At 37.0% G+C, this 23,138-nt stretch overlaps 1 protein-coding gene across 1 annotated transcript in view; it reads left to right on the top strand.

Annotated features, from left to right (window-relative positions):
• Positions 1 to 350: 350 nt before the first annotated feature.
• IQUB (IQ motif and ubiquitin domain containing) overlaps positions 351 to 23,138 on the top strand; it is a 63,422-nt gene continuing 40,634 nt past the window's right edge. Inside the window, exons 1-6 of the mRNA XM_002919028.4 lie at positions 351 to 6,961; positions 13,474 to 13,907; positions 16,448 to 16,582; positions 19,492 to 19,653; positions 19,740 to 19,912; positions 20,479 to 20,634. Of these exons, the coding sequence (XP_002919074.1) occupies positions 13,478 to 13,907; positions 16,448 to 16,582; positions 19,492 to 19,653; positions 19,740 to 19,912; positions 20,479 to 20,634 (1,056 nt within the window). The 5' untranslated portion in view covers positions 351 to 6,961; positions 13,474 to 13,477. The remainder of the gene's footprint in view (positions 6,962 to 13,473; positions 13,908 to 16,447; positions 16,583 to 19,491; positions 19,654 to 19,739; positions 19,913 to 20,478; positions 20,635 to 23,138) is intronic.

Below are 23,138 nucleotides of genomic sequence, written 5' to 3'. Positions count from 1 at the left end.
AAAATTTCTGTAGATTTTCAATGCAGAAGCCATAACCAAAATGTGAAGTATTTATAGTGATATCTTCAACAAATCATTTAATGATTTTTATCCTGAAAAAACAAAAACAGGAAAGGTACCTAATTATTATTACTGATTAGACAAATTTATAGATCACTAAAGTTAAGTAGTAAGATTAAAAGCCATCAAATTATAGTTGTACAGTTAAGGAAATTGATTTGGTATTTGAAAGAAAAATTTCTTTCTTGAAAGAAAAAAAATTTTTTTTTTTTTAAGATTTTATTTATTTGACAGAGATAGAGACAGCCAGCGAGAGAAGGAACACAAGCAGGGGGAGTGGGAGAGGAAGAAGCAGGCTCATAGCGGAGGAGCCTGATGTGGGGCTCGATCCCATAACGCCGGGATCACGCCCTGAGCCGAAGGCAGACGCTTAGCTGCTGTGCCACCCAGGCGCCCCGAAAGAAAAAAATTTCTTATAGTGATATTTGGAAAAACTTTTCCGTTTGTCTTATTTAAAGAAGTTAGCTTTCTGTTCTTTAGCTTTTAGTTTTCTTGATCAACCAAAGCACATCAGGATAGAGATAGAATATATGTAAAAGGAGAGACATCAAGAGTTCCTAAAGTTTATCTGACTGACCTACAGATAGGCTTATATTTAGAACATCTTAGTCGTACATAGGTTGTAACTTCAAAGTGGAATCACTAGGTAAGTTTTCACTAAGTTTGAGTGCAGTTGAGTATCAAACCCAAGATAAATGCTAATTCAAGGAAAGAAACATTTGGCATAAATTACTTTTCAGGTGTCCTCACTCTTTCACCCTAGACCCTATCTTTTCTTAATACTTAAGTTTGGTATTTTTTATCTTTAAAGATAGTACTTGTGTGTGTGTGTGTGTACACGTGTTTTTGTGTCTTTTGGTATCCCTGTGGCAAAGCAGAATCATTCAGAATTTTCAGAATGAGAAAATTGTATTTTTTTCTGATACATTTCTCCCCTTACAGAGCTGTAATTTGAATGGTAAATAAATATTGAATGAAGTGGATTGAGTTACTTTTCAGCAGTCAGAATGCAAGAGAAGGCTTCTGTGGGGGAAGTGGGAAAATCTTTAGAGGGAGTCGGAAGTCCAGGGGTCTCATCCCATGGTTCAAGTGCCATCAAGAACTCAAGTGGAGGCAAGGTGTCAGCCTCTCAGATTGACCTATTTCCTTCTTTGTAAAAAAAGTAGAACTTACAATTTATAACCTCCTTTTCAGTTCTAAATATTTGCTTTAAATATATATATAAAATCTTTAAAATATGTATATATGTTTATAGATATAAAAAAAATACATGATCCTAAGGCATATTTGAATAGATAAGTTCAAGCAAATTTCCTAACCATTTTTTTCAGGTCCTTTGAGCACATGAAAACAGAAAGATGGCTTGATGTGTCTATCAGAGTTTTTAGCTTCACCTCCTCCGATTCTTAGGTGTCATATATTTCACCAACAGGGCTCCTGTAACTTAATAAAAAGGGGACCATATTGATCTTTGCATTAGAAATGCTAGTGGTAGAATAGTAATAGTATAGTAATAATATAATAATAATAGCTAATATTTATTAATGTTTGCCTGATACTATTCTAACTGCTTGACTAATTTCACTCTTAAATCTGTACTACAACTCTTAAAAGTGTGATCATGCAAATGATCTCCATTTCTCCAGATAAGGAAACCGGAATTCAGTGTGAGTAGTGCTCTCCTGCAGTTGTAGACCTCTGTAGGCAACATGGGCACCTTGGAAAAACAGGCAAAGAGGTGGTGTAATAATAACCAAGGTTGCATAGCTAGTAAGATGTGGAGCTAAATTTTCGACCTGGACAGTCTTGCTCCAGAACTCATGTTCCTAACCATTATATTATTTTTTATGAATACTCTTGGGTTGCTGTCACTCCTGCCTGTACCATATGGACTGTACCAAAAGAACCTATTTCCTGCTTTCTTGATTTGTTTTGTCAAAATGACTGTAAAGAACAAATAGGAACAGAGGTGGTAAACTGGATTTCATTTTGTGTAAAAATCTTCATATGGATTATAGGTAGATAATGTAAATGGGGTGGGTATTTAAAAGGCATTGCTGTGTATTTAAAAGGCATCCATGTTTTTACATTTATTAACTGCCATTCCAACTGCCCATACAACCTTACACTTGATGGTTTTTACTCCTTCAAATGTTTTCTGGTTGCTTCCTATAACTTCCAGATTAGGCTTTCCTAATCACTTTACAAATGATTCTTCCATTTAAAGATCTTCAGTGTTGCTGAGTGGCTTCTAGACTAATTTGAGTAATTTTCACAATGGCCCATTTCAATTCCTCCTAGGCTTCTCATGTTTCATTCAGATTAATCATACACCAGACACTTCAAAAGAGAAAGAAGCTAATCAGTTTGAGCTTTGCAAACAAGAAGATGGCAGCAACGTTGATGCTCCCTTTCTTCTATCTGTGAACTGAGTGCAGAATGTTCAAATTTATCCCATTCTTTCCTTTGGGATGGAAATGATGTGTATCTAGGTTGATCATATAATTTTTAATTCAACCTGTATTGATTTTGAGAGAAAAAGGAAGTATTAATTTCATAAGGATAACAGCTATAAACTATGACTGTCATGGGCAAACAGGGTATGTGGCACCCACTGGAGTAAGGCTCAGCGTTGAGGGCTGCCATTGTTTCTACACCAGAAGTTAGAGAAGGTAGAAGGGATATGATGTCGGCAGTGGCAGCCATTGGGAGCCACCAAGCCTCGGGTTTCATAGTGTCCCTTCATTCTCCATTACTCTACTCTCTGCCCCTCCTTCCCTCCCCTCCCCCAGATTCCCCTCAGAATTGGGGGATGGAAGAAAAGGAACTTATCTTTGTTGTTTCCTTTTCTAATCTTAAAGTGCAGTTAGAGTAGTGAAGCTAATTGAGCTTTTTCCTGCTATTGTTATAATGCAGATTATTTATTCTTAAAGATTTTATTTATTTATTTACTTGACAGATCACAAGTAGCAGAGGGAGAGGCAGAGGGAGAAACAGGCTCGCCATTGAGCGGAGAGGTCTATGCGGGGCTCCATCCCAGGACCCAGGGATCGTGACTGGAGCCAAAGGCAGATGCCCAACGGACTGAGCCACCCAGGTGCCCCTGCAAAGCAGATTTATTTTTAAGCACAACAATGAGAATTAGGATACTAGATAAAAGTGAGAGCAGTCTTTCATAGCTGACTGGGACCTACTACAATGGGGAGGCTTGCTGTGTTGCCTTCAAAAGTTAAGTCTTCACCTGATGCTTTAGCAGGCTTTTCAAACAGATTCCCTTTGGGCCACTTGTTACAATTCCTTCTGACTGCCAAGATGGTATTCCAGATAGTCTGTGTTCTGCTCATCCAGGAACTCTCCCAGGAAGTCTAAGAGATCAGTTTCATTGTTCTCAGGAGCCAAAATCTTCAGGTCTTGCAGGACCTTGCTTCACATGTGCTCAACTACAGAGCAGACTTTAGAGTTCGTATGCCACTTCTCTGTTATCTACATCAGGCCTCAATCACTGGAAGACAGATTCTACACCCTCATGTTTTCTGTCAAAGGGAGGAAATCAGTGTTCTAAGAAAACTCCCATATCTTGGCTAATACCAGCTTTTTCTTTTTCCTCCCAGGCTCCATGGTTACATAAACAAATAGAAGTTAAACCAATGCAAGTGTGTAGGATAAAGTAGCAAATCGAGGAACATACTATGAATATTTTCCATCTGAGGGTAGAATTTCCTTTAAAACTCAGTACTTAATGGGATTGCAGCCTATGCTACAGTAATAGTAATACTAAGGTTTTGAGGAAAAAAGTAAATGACAAGATAGAAGTTTGGCTAACGGGGATGAAGAGGTTTATTTTTAATAGAATTCATAAGAAATCAAAATGGGAATGTGATTTGAATTATTGATGGGGACTGGAGAAATTTATTTAAAAGTATTTAGAGGGAAAAAGCCAAAACTCTAGTTAGTGAAGGAAAGTAGTGAGAAAAATAGTGAATTAGAATAGGCTACCCCTAAATCCTAATGTCTTAACACAACAGAAGTTTGTTTCTTATTCATAGTACATGTCTAATGAGGGTTGACAGTTCTCAAAAGAGACACATATGGGATCTGGGCTGAGGATGATTCCATTTCAACACATGCTTCCAGAACCATAGGGCAGGGGAAAGGGAACAATACCAATCACACAGAGAAACAAGAAAATAAAAATATTTTTGAATATGCTATAAAACTCATAAATTTAGCTTGCCATTCATTGCTAATAATGAGTTTTCAAAGTGATTTTTAAATTAGTAGCTAATTTTTTGTAGTGCGCGTAAATGGAATTTATGGTGGGTTAGCTTCTTTCTGTATGTGACTAAATGAAAAGCATTGCAGAGGTTCTTTTTTGGGATTTCTCATAATTTTCTAATATTATGTGGTTTTTTTTCAGGTGAACAATTTAGGCATTTCTAAAGGTAAACATTACTGTTTTATGACAGAGTATTTCATGTTACTCTCTTTTTCTATAACTGGGTAAAACCCAACTTTTTTGATAACTCATTTGGAAGCAAAATCTGACCTGAATTGACATAAAGCTTTTTGTGGTCTTTATTTCACTTTAATATGAATATGAATATATTTTTGCCACAGAATTCTTAATGTATTTGATTCTGGACAACTTCCCCAGACCTACTCACAATGTTACAGAATACACAGTATATGCCCATATTACCTTTCAAAAATCTGAAAAATCTAAATTAATTCAAACATATCTAAGGTTTCAGAAAAGGACTATGGATCTGTATTTATATAGTCTTTTAACAAGCTCATAGAGGTATGATCCAAATTTAATCCAAAAGCATAATTTTCAGGTTTTCTAAACTTCTCTAATATTTTCTCTAATTCATTTATATCAAAATACATTTTAACTTGGAGTAACATTGGGAAATATTTTGAGATGCTTGATTTCATAAAGCCACTAGGTGGCAACTTTGTAGAAATAAAAGCACATTAAAAGAAATATTTATTGTATAAATACTGAGATTAAATAAAGGTAGATGTTTCATGAGAAAGATAAGTCATTTTGGGCAATAAATCATGGGAAAATGCATGAGTTTATTGTGAAAAGTAAAATATAAAATGAAATTTAAAAATTATGTTTCTACTTTCAGAATTGAGAGTCTTTTTCCTATTGGTTATTTTCAGTTTGCATTCACATTTATTTTGTATAACCAAACAATTATATATTTGTGGTATATATATGTGTGTGCGTTTATATATATGTGTGTGTGATTTTGATATGTCGTAACCATTTCCACCTGCAGACACTATCTCAGAAGCCTACCAATTAAGTTAGGCTCATATTGTAAGACTGAGTTGTATAAGATCATCTCCACAGCCAAGTACAAATAAAATATGAACATATAGTGACTATCAAGTCACATTTCACACTGTGAAGTACTTAAAGTTCTCTACCACCAGGTTTTCTTCCCTCCATCTCCTGCCTCTGTGCTTAAACCCAGTTTTTTCATAATGTCCCTAACATTGAGGACAGCAAATGATACATCCAAAGAGGAGACCCAGAAAGGTGAATGTTTAAAAGCAATGAAATCCTCATTACTAATAAAATTTAAGATACATTATGATTTACCTGGTTTACCCATGAAGGACTAACCCTAGTAGTAACATGAATGCTTTCCCCTCTTTTCTCTGTTCTTTATGCATGGTGGATTCATAAGTGATTTAAACTCATCTGCTTTTATTTAAAACTATTATTAAAGCCTGTTATATTTGAGAATGTAATGCATATTTTATATTGTTCTGGTGAGAAATAAAATGGGATAAAGACATTGGGAAAAATGGAATTGGACATTAGGAAGTTATTGGAGAGATGAGAATGCAGTTTCAGCAGAATGCTATAAAGGAATGAAGGCACTGAACATTATGAAGGAAGAATGGACTTGTACTATAGACAACAAAAATTTTAATTTAATCACTTAGTTTTACATGCTTTCTAAATATCAAAGGGTATTAAATCCAAAAGCATAAAATTGTGGTTTAAAATCCAGGCTCTGGAATCAGGCTCTCCCACTAAACCTCTCTGAGCCTGTTTCCTCATTGGTAAAATGAGGGTAATCACAGTTCCTCAATAAAATCCGTGTCAGGATTAAATTAGAAATACATGTGAAGTGCTTAGTAACAAACAATACTTAATATTGGCTATTATTATGAAGCCACATGATAGTTATCACTACATTTGCAATAGGAACATAATTGATCTTTTCCCCCGATAACACGTGCTTCTTTAAAAACCTTAAATAATTTTGTGATAGAAAAACTCCATTATAATTCCGTGATGAACATAAGTATTGCTTCTCCTGACTTAAAAGAGGGGATAGCTCCTGTCTCCCTTGTTTCTTTGGAAGCTAAGAGCCAAGTTCTAATTTTAATAAACGTAAGTAGACACTCACTGTGTACAACTGTGTCCTGTCAAGGTCTTCACTCTCACTTTTCATTTACATTTTCGCCAAAACCATTTTTTATATCTATAAACCAAATTGCTGTCAGCGTTTGGTTCGAAGAGCTCTGCCCTTTGACAAGTGTAAGAGGGAGTTTGGAAAGTAGCGTCCCACTCTGGGATCTAGGTAACCTGAACGAAACAGCCCTCCCCGCCACCTTCCTCCCGCTCCTCGCGTTGCCTCACTGCTCCTCCCGCCTCAAGCCCCTCCTGGCCCCGCCCCTCCCCTTCCTGGCGTTTCTTCCCAGCGCGAGCACCGCCTCTTCTCGCGGGACCGGAGCCCGGCGGGAGGAGGTGGCGGCCGGGCCGTTGCTAGGTTATGGCGGGCAACAAAGCATACGGCGGGCGCGGACGCTGCTTCCTCGGAGCGCTTCCTGAGAAACCTCTGCGACCCGAGTAGCTGCGTTTCTCAGTCAGGTAGGAGGACAGGTTTGGGCTGCCCTTTCCTGGCCCCACCCTCACACCGGCTTTGAACCGGTGACTCGGCGCTGGACTCCCAGAACTTTGTGCGGGGGACTGGCCCCGCCTGGGCTCTGGAGACTGCGTGGCCGCTGGAGAATGTTCCACCCCTACTTCAAAAATCGTGCAAAGCATCCCATTTTTCTTGGTTCCTTTTCAGGCTCTGTATCTCACATTTGGGGTTCGGAAGCAGAAGCATCAAGGTGGGAGGTGTACCTCATCTCACACCCGGAGTGCTTATCACAGTGATAGTAAAACAAGACGTGTGTGTAATCCAGATCTGGCATTAGAAGACGTGCAGGCATCTAGTGACGTTTCTAGTCTCCTCCTTGGCACTCTCCTCCTCTCCTCCCATGGGCTTTGCCGTGCCTCCTAAAAAACTTAAAAATTCAACAGGTTTATTTGGTAGAAGGCAAAACTGGATCCTTGCCTTACTAGTTACACTAACATTCTAGATACATCAGTGAAATCATGCATCGTCGGTGAAAGAGGGACATTTTCGTATGCAGTCATAATAGAGACTGCTTTTTGCTTTTTGAACAATTTTTTAAGATTAAAACATTTACCGTTGAATAGGTAAACGTAAAAATGATAGAAAGTCCAAACAGTAAAAAGAATGAACAGTGAAAATCTATTTTACACCCACGTCCTCCCCTCCACCCTTTATCTTGCACAGTTATTCTATCCCCCTACAAATATGTAGTTGTGCCTGTAACATGGTAGGTACTGGCATGTCTTTTTGTTGAAGGCAGTCATGGAGGAGATGTGACTGCTGGTTGACCTGTGAACTGAACTGGGGCAATCACAGGCTCCTCCCCTGTCCATGGAATGGACTTCCCACCCAAGGTCCCCCCTCCTGGGGGCGGCTTCAAGGACCCAGTCTTTTTTTTTTTAAATTTTATTTTATTATATTATGTTAATCACCATACAGTACATCCCCAGATTCCGATGTAAAGTTTGATGCTTCATTAGTTGCGTATAACACCCAGTGCACCATGCAATACGTGCCCTCCTTACTACCCATCACCAGTCTATCCCATTCCCCCACCCCCTCCCCTCTGAAGTCTTCAGTTTGTTTCTCATAGTCCATAGTCTCTCATGTTTCATTCCCCCTTCTGATTACCCCCCTTTTCTTTATCCCTTTCTTCCCCTACCGATCCTCCTAGTTCTTATGTTCCATAGATGAGAGAAATCATATGATAATTGTCTTTCTCTGCTTGACTTATTTCACTTAGCATTATCTCCTCCAGTGCCGTCCATGTTGCAGCAAATGTTGAGAATTCGTTCTTTCTGATAGCTGAGTAATATTCCATTGTATATATGGACCACAGCTTCTTAATCCAGTCATCTGTTGAAGGGCATCTCGGCTCCTTCCATGATTTGGCTATTGTGGACAATGCAGCTATGAACATTGGGGTGCATATGGCCCTTCTCTTTACTACGTCTGTATCTTTGGGGTAAACACCCAGTAGTGCAATGGCTGGGTCATAGGGTAGTTCAATTTTTAACTTTTTAAGGGACCTCCACACTGTTTTCCAGAGTGGCTGTACCAACTTGCATTCCCACCAACAATGTAGGAGGGATCCCCTTTCTCCACATCCTCTCCAACAATTGTTGTTTCTTGCCTTGTCTATCTTTGCCATTCTAACTGGCGTAAGGTGGTATCTCAGTGTGGTTTTGATTTGAATTTCCCTGATGGCTAATGATTTTGAACATTTTTTCATGTGTCTGTTAGCCATTTGTATGTCTTCATTGGAAAAGTGTCTGTTCATATCTTCTGCCCATTTTATGATTTGTTTATTTGTTTCTCGTGTATTGAGTTTGAGAAGTTCTTTGTAGATCTTGGATACCAGTCCTTTATCTGTGGTGTCCTTTGCAAATATATTCTCCCATTCCGTGGGCTGTCTCTTAGTTTTTTTGACTGTTTCCTTGGCTGTGCAGAAGCTCTTTATCCTGATAAAGTCCCATAAGTTCATTTTATCTTTTATTTCTCTTGCCTTTGGAGATGTGTCGTGAAAAAGGTTGCTCTGGCCGATGTCATAGAAGTTGTTGCCTATGTTCTCCTCTAGAATTTTGATGGATTCCTGTCTCACATTGAGGTCTTTCATCCATTTGGAGTTTATTTTTGTGTATGGTGTGAGAGAGTGGTCAAGTTTCATTCTTTTGCATGTAGCTGTCCAATTTTCCCAGCACCATTTATTGAAGAGACTGTCTTTTTTCCACCGGATGTTTTTTCCTGCTTTATCAAAGATTAGTTGCCCAAAGAGCCGAGGGTCCATTTCTGGGTTCTCTATTCTGTTCCATTGGTCGATGTGTCTGTTTTTGTGCCAGTACCATGCTGTCTTTGTGATCACAGCTTTGTAGTACAGCTCGAAATCCGGCATTGTGATGCCCCCAGCTTTGTTTTTCCTTTTCAACAGTTCCTTGGAGATTCGGGGCCTTTTCTGGTTCCATACAAATTTAAGGACTATTTGTTCCAGTTCTTTGAAAAATGTCCTCGGTATTTTGATCGGGATAGCATTGAAAGTGTAGATTGCTCTGGGTAGTATGGACATTTTAACTATGTTAATTCTTCCAATCCATGAGCATGGAATATTTTTCCATCTTTTTATGTCTTCCTCAATATCTTTCAAAAGTGATCTATAGTTTCTAGGATATAGGTCCTTTACGTCTCTGGTTAAGTTAATTCCAAGGTAACGTATGGTTTTTGGTGCTATTGTAAATGGGATGGATTCCCTAATTTCTCTTTCTTCAGTCTCGTTATTCGTGTATAGAAATGCAACTGATTTCTGGGCATTGATTTTGTATCCTGTTCAAGGACCCAGTCTTGAGAGAGTACTGTGTTATTGAGACCATCTGGACTGGATTCTTGGCTGAACCCAGTAAATGCCTCTCTATATAAACTCTTAAAGATTCTGGCTGGTGGGTGCAGAGATCTACCGTCTTGCAGCTGCCAAAGATAAGCCTTGTGTGTAAGTCCGCTTGCTTATTAAACTTGCCAACTACCAATCTGGAGTGCTGCCTCTTTCTTTGGTTTCTCCTTGTAATCTGTATTTGGGGCTCAGTATTTGATCTCCCCTCCCCTGGAACTCTAGAGGTTGTGAACCATCAGCTTTGCTTTTTCACTTAATTGAATCATAAAGTATGCAGCTTTTAGAATTGGCTTAGCATAATTCATTTGAGATTCACCCATGTTGTATCAATAGTTTATTCCTTTTTATTGTTGAGTAGTAGTCATTTTGTGAATGTCTCATACTATGTGGATCCATGAGGAACATTTATGTTGTTTCCAGTGTTCGGTGATTAAGAATAAAGGCTTTATAGGGGCGCCTGGGTGACACAGCGGTTGGGCGTCTGCCTTCGGCTCAGGGCGTGATCCCGGCGTTACGGGATCGAGCCCCACATCAGGCTCCTCTGCTATGAGCCTGCTTCTTCCTCTCCCACTCCCCCTGCTTGTGTTCCCTCTCTAGCTGGCTGTCTCTATCTCTGTCAAATAAATAAATAAAATCTTAAAAAAAAAAAAGAATAAAGGCTTTATAAACTTTTGTGCGCAAATTTGGTATGAATGTAGTTTTTCATTCTATCTGGGTAGAGAACACAGATTGCTGGGTCATATGATATGTGTGTGTTTAATTTTATAAGAAAACTGACAATTATTTCAAATGCTGTACCAATTTTCATTTCCACCATCAAGCTATGAGTTCCACTTGTTTTCATACTCACCAGCGCTTGATATTGTTGGGCTAAAAATATATATATTTGAAGTTGCATTTCTTTAATAACTAATGATACTGAACATCTTTTCATGTGCTTGTTCTCAGGGCCAGGGCTAGACTGAGGCAATCAGGCCCCAAGTTTGAGGAGGCATTTATCTTCAGGTGCACCTGCAAGTGTGGTGCAGTGCAGGTGCAGCATCACACTTGTGTCACTCTAGTCCTGGCCCCACTTCTTTGCCTTCTATATATACTCCTTGTTGCCTTACCTGTTTAACTATTTTACTCATTTTTAGACTGTTACTCTTTTCTTACTGAGTTTTGAGAGTTCTCTGTATATTCTGGTTACAAGTCCTTGATGAGATATAAGCTTTGCAAAAAAGTGTCTCCCAGGGTATGGTTTGTCTTTTTATTCTTCTAGTTGTTTTCTGAAGAGCAGACATTCTTGGTTTTGTTGCTGTTTTAGATGATATCTTGCCCATTTTGCAGGGAGGATAACCCCCCAGATAGAAACAAAAGCATCACCTCAGCCTCTCCAAAGGGATGGAATGAGTATGTTGCTAGGAGTCAGGGCTTCTTTATGATACTCTCTCTAATCAGGCCATTAAGCCCTGTTACAGGAGAAAATAACCTAAATGAAAATTATTTATGGGTGAGAGCCTAAGGAGGTTTCTTGAACTTTTTAAAAATTGAGTTTTTATTCAGTTTTTTTTCTCATTTCACTTTTTTCTTTATTATTTTGGAAGTGTAAAACTTTATTTCAGTTTTTTTTATTGGTTGTACTTGAAATTCGGCTATACCTATTTAATTTAACAAAGTCTAGGTTTAAGAATATCATATCCCTCAATTTTGTAAACAGTGTAAGAATTTGAGAACAGTTCCCTTTCATCTTTTCCTTCCCAATTACGTATTCTTATTGTCTATTATTTCAATTTTCTACTATTATTTTGTGTTGACAGTATTTGTGTTTATCCATATGTTTATAATTTATATATTCACCTTTCCTTTTGCACTTCGGACTTCTGTTGAGCCCATTTTCCTCTTCCTTCAAGTGTATCCTCTAGAACTTTCTTTAGAACATGTTACTTGGTGATAACTTATTTGTAAATATTTCTATTTTCTTTCTTGAAAGAATTTTGCTAGGTGCACAATTCTAGGTTGATAGGTATCTTCTTTTAATTAGTCCATTGTTACCTTGGCTTCTGTATTCCTGGTAAGAAATCTGCTGTGATTTTACTTTTCTTTCCTTTGTATTAATGTTAGCAAATTAATGTCATTCAAAGCGGATGATATGTCCTCTATCACTATATGCTTTCCAGACCTTCTCTTTGTTATTCTGTAATGTAATTACAGTGTATATGGCTTTGAATTATTTTTACTTATCCCATTGGGTGTATATTTATGTTATGCCTCTTGGATCTTTGGATCCATATTTTTCATCAGTTTTGTAAAATTCTCAGCCATCACCTTTAAAAATATTTTCTCTCTTCTATCTTTTTGTTTTCTCTGGGATTTCAGTTTGGCATATATTAGATCAGGGGCTGACAGACTTTTTCTGGAAAGAGCTTCTCAGGCCACATATAGTCTCTGTTGCATATTCTTTGTTATTTTTTATTTTAAAGGTACAAAACCATTCTCATCTCACAGTGAGATATACTTAGCAGTAAAATATGCTAGACTTTTTCTCTTCTGCATGGCCCTTAGTCTGTCATACTTTTCATATCCTTATCTCTCTGTAACATTCTATATAATTTTATTTATCTTCTAGTTTACTAACCAACTCTAATGCTATATTCATTGAATTCAACAAATATATATTTTTATTCCAGATATTCCATATTTTTGGAAATTTGTCATCTAGTAGCTAGAGAACTTCACTAAGGTTATTTTTTTTTCCTCTATAAGGATTTGTGCTTAATTCATTAGCCCCAAATACAGCTTTCCCACCTCACTACTGTTCTAAATTTTAATCTGCCCCTGCTATTGCCACAGAAATATGCCTCAAGCCCACTTCTATCCTCCCATCCTGGCTGCCAGCTTCTATAGGTAGACTCCCTGCTATACCAGCTCCTGAGTGCTCTGATCCAGCTCCTGCCCTGGAAGCCTTGCTGTCGGCTGCCCTAGCCCACTCTGGCCCGAGGTTCTAGATGCTGTCATACTGTCTCCCAAGCCAAAGCTCTTGGTTGCTGTACCTCAGGCCCTAGTCAGCTCCAACATCAACCCACATATGTTTGCTGATGTGTTTATTTTGGGGAACAAAGGTCATTGGAGACTTGCTACAGTTTGTGAGAACAAAACTACTATAGGGAGTGATACTATCCAGGGTATGGTTGCTGTGGCACTGGCAGATTCCTTGGAGCTTCTAGTCAGTTGTACTCTCAGAAGCATAAATCCTGTATTAGTTTGTATTCAGAAAAAAAAGCTATTCAAATAAGCCCTTTCACAAGGCATTGTTGATTGAGTAAGGAAGAGGTGACGATATATTTTAAAATATTTTTCAGTATATTCTTGACAGTATATTTTTCTCAAGTTGATTGTGTTTGGAGGTTCTCTTTTGTATGATTTTTACTTGCTGTGGTGTTTTTAATTAAAAATTCACCAATGCTTTTACCTGATGCCATTACTAAAATAATCAGTATTTTAAAAAAATGAGCAACATTGCAGTATGTTATGAACATTGCTGTATACCACCAATGAATTTGATATTTGATGTAGAAATTTTTATGTGTGTAAATGTAGTTATTTTTCTTGGTTCAGGAAAATGTCTGATCAGGAAGAAGAATTTGATGCTCAGAATGTTGTTAAAGCATCAGAAGAAAATGAAGATGCTTTTGAGATTATCAGTATTCCAGTTCCCTCAGAAGAGTTTTCAGAGTCAGATCAAACAGAAGATAATGAATCTAAAGTTGAACCATCCAGTGAGGACTATACCACACATGTTAAGGAGGAAAGTTACCAGAGCTTGTCAAACGTGGAACCGGAAGATGAAGAACATCTCATGGAAGAAGCTTTGTTGCCCAAACAAGCTTCATATTCTCCAAGAAATTCTACAGAGCATGATCTAACTAAATATGAGAATGCAGTGCAGCCTGCCAAACGGTATTCCAATGCTGGATCACTGGCATTTCTGGATAAGATAAAGGCTATAAAGGAATCTCTGAAAGCATCAGTGAAAGATCCTTTAGCAACAGGTATTACCTAAGGAAGATAGGGATTTCCTTTTCTCATTTTGAAGAATGGTTGCTTTTTCAAATTTGTTTTGCTTGAAGTTCAAATTTGTTTTGCTTGAAGTTCAGTTAGCCAACATATAGTACATTATTAGTTTTTGATGTAGTGTTCAACAATTCATTAGTTGCGTATAACACCCAGTACTCATCATGTCACATGCCCTTCTTAATACCCATCACGCCATTACCCAATCCCTCCACCCCTTTCCCTTCTGCAACCCTTAGTTTGTTTCCTAGAGTCCAGAGTCTCTCATGGTTTGTCTCCCTCTCTGATTTCTTCCTATTTGATTTTCCCTCCCTTCCCCTGTGGTCCTCTGCATTCCTTATATACCACATATGAGTGAAACCATATGATAATTTTCTCTGCTTGACTTATTTCACTTAGCATAATATCCTCCAGTTCCATCCATGTTGATGCAAATGGTAGGTATTCATCCTTTCTGATGGCCAAGTAATATTCCATCGTATATATGAACCACATCTTCTTTATCCGTTCATCTGTTGAAGGATATCTTGGCTTCTTCCACAGTTTGGCTATTGTGGACATTGCTGCTATGAACATTGGGATGCAGGTGCCCCTTCTTTTCACTACATCCATATCTTTGGGGTAAATATCCAGTAGTGCAATTGCTGGGTCATAGGATGGCTCTATTTTTAACATCTTGAGGAACCTCCATACTGTTTTCCAGAGTGGCTGTACCAGCTTGCATTCCCACCAACAGTGTAAGAGGGTTCCCCTTGGTATCCAAGATCTATAAAGAACTTATCAAACTCAAAACCCAAAAAACAAATAATCCAGTCAAGAAGACATGTTGTTTGTTTGTTTTTTAAAGTAATCTCTGGGGCGCCTGGGTGGCACAGCGGTTAAGCGTCTGCCTTCAGCTCAGGGCGTGATCCCGGTGCTCTGGGATCGAGCCCCACATCAGGCTCTTCCGCTATGAGCCTGCTTCTTCCTCTCCCACTCCCCCTGCTTGTGTTCCCTCTCTCGCTGACTGTCTCTATCTCTATCAAATAAATAAATAAAAATAAATAAATAAATAAAGTAATCTTTACACCCAATTTGGGGCCCGAACTTGCAACCCTGAGAGCAAGAGTCACATGTTCTACTGACTGAGCCAGCCAGGTACCCCCTGGGCTCCATTTTTTTATATTTCTGTGATTGTCTGATATTGTAGTTTATAACAAGCACATGATGATTAGAATAAAGTTGTCTTGGTCCTGTACTTTCTGGAGCCCACAGATTCCTTCGCACACCTCTCCTTCCCAAAGCCTAGGAAGTCACTGCTATGAAAATGTTAAAATATATTAACCATGGAATTTTGAATCTATAATGCAACTAAAATAGCTTTCTGATAATTTAACATCTATGAGAGTGTTTGTTGACAGCTGTGAAAATAAGTTTCAAAGAATCTCAGCATTAATAATGCCCAGTTAAATTTTATTCTGGGATTATTGGTAAATGTCTCATTTAGCATTATGAAAATTGTCATGTGTCAGGAATCTAGAAATACACAAAACTTTTTTGGCCTATGATGTACACTCTGCCCTCCATCTTTCTTTTTACTCACTTCGTACATCTTCTCCATTAAAATTTAAAATCTGTAGATGTAAAAGAAGAAAGTTTATCCCACTATAATGAGCTTTTAAAAAGTTTTTCTTTATTATCAGTATGTAAGTATCTTGATTTCCTATTTTATAGAATGGGTAGTGAGCCACATAATGTCTATTTTTGTGAAAAGTAGATTTATATATAGTTATTCTAGGTATTTGTAATGAACAGTGATTTTATGTTTTACATTTTGACAACTATAAACATAAATCAATTATGGGAAGAAGAATGGATTTAGATATATTTTTCTTTGAAAATTTCTCTATTGGATTTTCTTAACTTCATGACTATGCGCTGATTTACTGATGCATGCTATCAGTATGGAATCAAAGCATGCACATACACATCATAGCTTGAGGGACACCTCCAGGTCTCAGGGTCTCCCGTTCCAATACTCAGTACACAAAAATGCTTGATTTTCTGAAATGTTTCTGTATTTATATCTGAGTAATATAATACCAGATACCAATACCAGATTAGTACCAATTAATACCAATGTAATACCAAATATTGGGACTCTTTGAAAGCAGTTTTGCTTTATTTCCTATTTCTTGTGGTATTCTGAGCAAAGACGTAATCCTGAAGGTGCACTGATCCTCATAGCAGAGAATGGAAGAAAGATCAGAACTTGAAGCTGGGATTGGGGGAACAGGTACTCACCACTGATGCTAATTCTTGAGATTCTGGATAATCTACAAAACAAAATCTGAGTGTCACTTCTCATAGAAATTAAAAAGTAACTCTTACCATGGAAGTGCAGTGGGGGAACATGGCAGAGGCAGTCTGCATTCTATGTGACTAAAAATTGCTCCATCATTCTCTATCTGCTTATGAACTGTAGGCTGCTGACCCTTGCTTTTGACTATGATTCTTTCTTTTCTCTTTTTATCTACAGTGAAAGTTGTACTTTTTCCTGTGGGCCAGGAAATTATAATGCCTTTTAAAATAGACACCATTGTAAAATACCTCAAGGACCATTTTTCATACCTACTAAAGATCCCATCTAATATATTGCAGATAAGATATTCAGGTAAGCTTGGAAGCTAGTAAAACTTACCAAGATTCTTTAGTTTTATCATGTAAATAATCAAGATCTTTGATTTATTGGGCAAAATATATTGATATCTATTGTTTGCACATTATATTGTGATTATGCATTCATTCAACACATTTTTATTGAGGACATATTTTTTCTAAATACTTATCTAAGAACTGAAGATGTAAAGAAACATGAAACAAAGTCTTTATTCTCAAATTGTTTACAGACTAGTCAGAAAGACAATGTATGCAATAGTTACCACATAATGTGTAAATGTTTTAATGGAGATATGCACAAAAAGCTGTGAGAACAGAGAGGAAGGAAACTGGGAGAGTCTAGAAAGCTTCATTTAATGAAAGTGATAATATTTGTGCTAAGTCCCAAATCTGGGACTGGGGGAAGTTGTAGGCTAGAAGTAGATTCTGTGTGGGGCTAGAAGTAGATTCTGTGTGGGGAGTGGGAGATAATGAGGTTGAGAGAAGTTGATGAGGAGTGAGTGTGTATAGAATAAGAAGAGGACTAAACATGGTTTATCTGTCAGTCTGTAGACCCTAAGGTCAATTCACATTCCCGTGGTGTTCAAGTTTATTTATATCAAGTGGACAGTATTGAACAGCCCACTTTATAGAAGCCTCGAGTCATGAGAGGACATGGTCTTTGTAATTGTAATAGAGTGAGTGAGAGCAGCATAGCTAAATAAATGTTTTGTGGAATATGTCTGCACAGATGCTAATATTTTAGTTTTGAAGTTTTGGTATTATAAAGATGCCACAGAAAAAAAGTTTCCAGGGAAATAAAAAACATTTTTTTGTGGGAAAATCCTAACACTAAAAAGGAGTAAGCCATACCTATTAAATGCCTCCTCGTCAAATCAGAGAGAACAAACAGTTCAATTTCAAAATTATTTATAGAAAACTATTATAATGAATGTGCTGTAATACAAAGATGCTTATGTATTCAAACAACTGATTATTAAAGCTTGGGTAGGGAAAGTGCTAAAATTTAAATAGTTATTAGTAATAACAATCATGACAATTAATTCATTGAGACGTACTGTGTGCTAGTCCATCTACAAAATGTTTTGCCTACATTATTATCATTCAGTCCACACAACAACCCTTTGAGGTAGTATTATTATTAACTTTTTTTGAAGGAAGGAAACTAAAGCTTGGGAAACTTGTACAAATTCATACAGCTAATGAGTGGTAGAATCTGAACTTAAAATATAGGTATGTCTCCGAAAAGGGAATTTGAAACTGCTTGCTTGGCATTAACTATAAGATGAAGTTCAAAATTGGAGAAGAGAGCACTTTGAGACTGGAGTAGCTAGCCAGTGGTACCTGAGACTCTGTACTTCATGACCTTTCTTTATGTGTAGGTACCAGTTATCACCACTTGGTAACAGGCTTATGTTAGCCATGATAATAAAAGAGCTTGATTCTATGTGAACTGCTCTCTAACATAGGTGTTTTTTTCTAGTACTAGAATTGGAGCTCAAATTTGGTGGGACTAAGCCTCCTATACAAACTAGAGGAATGAAGAGAGCTCTGGGAATCTATTTTAGTTTCCTATGGCTGTTGTAACAATTAACCATAAGCTTAGTAACTTAACACAATTTCTCTTATAGTCCTGGATGCCAGAAATTGTAGATCAGTTTCACGCAGATGAAACCAACATGTGGACAGGGCTGTTCTCCCTCTGGAGGTTCTGGAGAGAATCTGCTCTCTTTTCTAGCTTCTGGAGTTGTACACCGTGCGTTCATTGGCTCATGGCCCCTTCCTCCATCTTTAAAGCAAGCAGTAGAGCATCTTCAAATCTCTCTCTGCTTCTGTTTTATCATCTCTGTAGTCAAATCTCTCTTCATTCCTCTCAAGGGCATTGTGATTGCATTTAGGACCCACCTAGGTAATCCAGGATAATCTTTCCATCTTAAAATTTTTAACTTAATAAAATTTTCAGTCCTCTTGGCTGTATAAGTTAACATTCATAGGTTCTGGGGATTAGGACATGGATATATTCTGGGGCCATTATTCAACCTATCACATGGTCCATATGGTATTCATGTTAATTTTTTAAGTTGGGTGTGCAATTGAAACTCATGGATCTTGTGCTTTCTTAAACATAGCTGAAATAGACTGGTGGTATCTGATATATTTCTAAGAACGAGTGTAACAAAATCTTTGCTATGTTCAAATTCGTAATTGTAATTTAGGAAGATCATGCATTGGAAGAGTGATATAGATTCTATCAAAACAACAGCCAATATCATTATACATAGTTTTGTATTTCTTAAAATAGAGAAGCAAAATTTGAGTCAATTTATAGAATAAACCAATGAAAGGAGATAGAAACTAAAAAAAGATAAAAAAATAACATAAAAATCAAGTGATGTACACTTTCCAGCACAATCTGGAGGCTTAACTCCACTTTTTCATGAATTTATTTACATGAGTTTCTGATTATAGAAACAGAAAGGGAAGGTTGGAACTCTGAGTATATACTTTTTTGCACTGGAGGGAGGAATGGGTTTGAAAATAATCAAATTTTCCCTGATATAAATATGTCCTGTGTTTACACAAAATATGATTTTGCTCATAAAATATGGTTTTTATTTTTAAATAGTTATAGAGTTGCATGTGTATGTATTTGTATTTCTGATGAGAAATCCTGTGAAAGTTGTAGCTTTACTTATAATGCTGAATTCTTACATCTTAACTTTTCCTGTTGTGGAGTTTTCTGTACTAACATTACAGCAAGGGGTGGACATCATCGATATTCTATACAGTAATTGAACTGTATGTGTTCATATAATCATCTTTGACATTTTCCATCCCCTTAAAATGAATATGTATAATTATTTCTTTGTCCTAACACTTCTTCTACTTTCATGTCATTTTTAGGAATGATTCTTAAAAATAATGATACTCTACTGCAACATGGAGTTAAGCCACAGGATATTATACAAGTGGAAATCTTTTCTACAGATCCAGATCTATTTCCAATCAAAAGAATACATGGATTAAATGATGCCTCTCAAATTATAACTGTCAGAGTACAAACTGGTTAGTTATTTGATATCTTTTAGATAAAGTATTTTAGAGTCCCTTTGTAGGTGAACTTTCATTCAATCTTGGGTTTACCTCCTTAGGCATTACTGAGTACCAGGAGGTAGCTGTTGAGATTATAAAATCTGACTTTCACAAACCATTTCTTGGTGGATTCAGACATAAAATAACAGGAATAGAATATCACAATGCTGGAACACAAACTGTGCCTAAGAAGATTCCCGAAAAAGACAATGTATTTTGTAGGGATACCCAGGTAATATTTTTATTTTTCTCTGTAGGTTTTTGAAACTGCGGAATCGACAGATGTTCTGGGTCCCTCTTTAAAATTAAAAATTTCCCCATTTGCCATGATTTGGGTGGAGCTAGAGAATATTATGCTAAGCGAAATAAGTCAGTCAGAGAAAGACAAATACCATATGATTTCATTCATATGTGGAATTTAAGAAACAAACAAGCAAAGGGGAAGAAAGAGAGGGAGACAAACCAAAAAGTGGTCTCTTAACTATGGAGAACAAATTGATGGTTACCAGAAGGGAGGAGTTGGGGGGGATTAGTAAATAGGTGATGGGGGTTAAGGAGTGCACTTGTTGTGGTGTATGAAGTGTTCAATCACTATATTGTACATCTGAATCTAATATTACACTGTATGATAACAAACTGGAATTTAAATAAAAACTTTAAAAAATTGAGTTAAAATCTTCCAAGGAATTATGTGGTAATTCAAATAATAACAGAAAATTAACTGAACACAGAAAAATGTGCTCTTTACTCACTTATGTGTATATGGTAGATATTTAAATTTTTATGTTTTTATTTTAGACAGTTTTTGAGAGAAAAAAGCTACAACAGACTACAAATACAACATCCACACAGATGACTAAAATTGGTGTGTATGTATCAAATATGACTGATAAATTGGTAACACCAGGAAAATATTTTTCAGCAGCAGAATACCATGCTCGAAGATTACAGGCGGTAAGATAAGTTTTATTATGAGTGAATACTGAAAATGAAATAAATGAGCCAGTTGTTCTGTGTTCATCTACGTGTGTTTCCTTAAGCCACACTAGCTTATGAAACAACCCACATGAGTGTTTTTAAAGAAAATATTATTCTTTAATATTCTTTAATATTCTTTAAAATAACACATTATTAAAGATGGTAAGGCAGACTTTATTTACATGAGGCTACTACAGTGGAGTTTTGTCACGGGCAAGAGAGACTGGGCTCAACTCTAAATACAAGGAAAAGTGGAAATTTATAGCCAAGGAGTAGGGTAGGTGTCAATGGATGGTAAATTACTAAGAAAACATCAAGGGTAAGGGGAGATTCTGGCTAAACCATTCTAACAGGATTTTTTTTATTGAAGGCAGGCCAGAGTGATTAGGCATTATCTGGGGGATATGTTGTAAGATAAGGAAACTCATTAAGTATTGAGGATGGGATTCTGGTTAAACTGACTTAGCAGGCTTTTGCTAAAATTGAACAAGGCAGAGATGATCACAGAAGCCCAAAAGTTGAGGCCTAATTGAAAAACTACTCAGAGGAGCCTGATTAGGGTTTGGTCAAGGAGAGAACCTTTATTGGTGTGAGTTATGCTTCATTGGTATTAAAAGCAGTTTTTTTTTTAAAGATTTTATTTATTTATTTGACAGAGACAGACAGCAAGCGAGAGAGAGAACACAAGCAGGGGGAGTGGGAGAGGAAGAAGCAGGCTCCCAGCGGAGGAGCCTAATGTGGGGCTCGATCCCAGATCGCTGGGATCACGCCCTGAGCCGAAGGCAGATGCCCAACAACTGTGCCACCCAGGCGCCCCTAAAAGCAGTTTTTATCTCCAGTGTCCCCCCAGTAAAAGGAACCATAATCCTAAATGCTCCTAATCCTTCCCTTTCCCCTAGGGATTCCCAAGGATTTGTGTGTTACCTTTGGCCATTATTAGCTTTGTCTTCTCTATACCTTGACCTTAATCTTTGGGGCAATAGAATCACCTAGGGAGCTTTCCAGAGTAATTGAAACCAAAAGGACTCTAAAGTCTGTTTTCTCTGATATTAATATAGCCACTCCAACTCTTTTATTTATTACTTGCATGGTCTATCTTTTTCTGTCCTTTTACTTTCAACCTATTTGAGTCTTAATCTAGAATATATCTCTCATAGACAGCATATCATTGGATCTTGTCTTTCTATCCAGTCTGATAATCTCTACCTTGTGATTGGAGTGTTTAATACATTTATATTTAATGTAATTATTGATAAGGTTGGATTATATCAGGCATTTGCTATTTGTTTTCTGTGTGTCAGATGTCTCTGTTGTCCTCTCTTCTTTCTTTACTATCTTTTATGTTAAATAAGTATTTTCTAATGTACCATTTTAATTCTTTTGTTTTTTTCCTATTTAAAACCTTTATTTTCAAAATAATACTTTTTGAAAAGTATACAATTCAATGATTTTTGTGTTTTAAACAGAAGTATACAACATTTTAGAACATTCTCGTCATCCCAGAAAAAAGTCCTGGACCCAGTAACAATCAGTCCCTATTTCCCTCCAATGTTTTCTGCCTTAGGAAACCACTAATCTACTTTCTGCCTCTATTGGTGTGCCTATTCTGGATATTTCTTATACATGGAATCATACGATATATAGTCTTTTGTGATTGGCTTTTTTAAAACATAGCATAATGTTTTCAGGGCTCATCCATGTTGTGACAAGTATCAATACTTTATTCTTTTATGTTGCAGAATAATATTCCATTGTATATACTCAACTGGATAAACCTATTGTATCCATGCCAACATATACACTGTATTTTGTCTATCAGTTGATGGACATTTGAGCTGTTTCCACTTATTGGCTGTTAGGAATAATGCTGCCGTAAACATTTGTGTATAAATTTTTATGTGGACATATGTTTTCATTTCTCTTGGATATATGTCCAGGAGTGTAATTGTTGGATCATATGGTAAGTATATGTTTAACCTTTTTGAGGAAATGCCAGACTGTTTTCCAAAGCAGCTACACCATTTTATGGCCCACTAGCAGCATACGAGGATTCCAATATCTCCACATCCTTGTCGATATTTGTTACTGTCTGTATTTTTCATTATAGCTATCCTAGTAAGTGTGAAGGGATATCTCATTGTGGTTTTGATTTGCATACCCTGATGGCTAATGATATTGAATATCTTTTCATGTGCTTATTAGCAACATTTTGCATGTCGGAGACATTTTTGATTATGATGACATGGGGGAGGTGCTACTGTACTTTAATGGGTAGAGGGTAAGGATGCTGCCAAACATCCTATAAACATAGGAACCCCAGCCCCACTGCAACAGATAATTATCTGGTCCAAAGTATCAACAGTGCCATTGCTGAAACCTGCGTCAACATCTGTCTCTATTGCAGTAGGTAGCCATTGATGTCTCTGCTCATTTTTTTTTTTTTTTTTTTTTTTTTTTTTTTTTTTTTTTTTTTTTAAAGT

The sequence above is a fragment of the Ailuropoda melanoleuca genome, chromosome 1 (genome assembly GCF_002007445.2).
Source record: "Ailuropoda melanoleuca isolate Jingjing chromosome 1, ASM200744v2, whole genome shotgun sequence".
Taxonomy (NCBI): Eukaryota; Metazoa; Chordata; class Mammalia; order Carnivora; family Ursidae; genus Ailuropoda; species Ailuropoda melanoleuca.
Note: the sequence above shows the minus strand (reverse complement) of the source record. Positions and strands in the feature narration are given on the sequence as shown.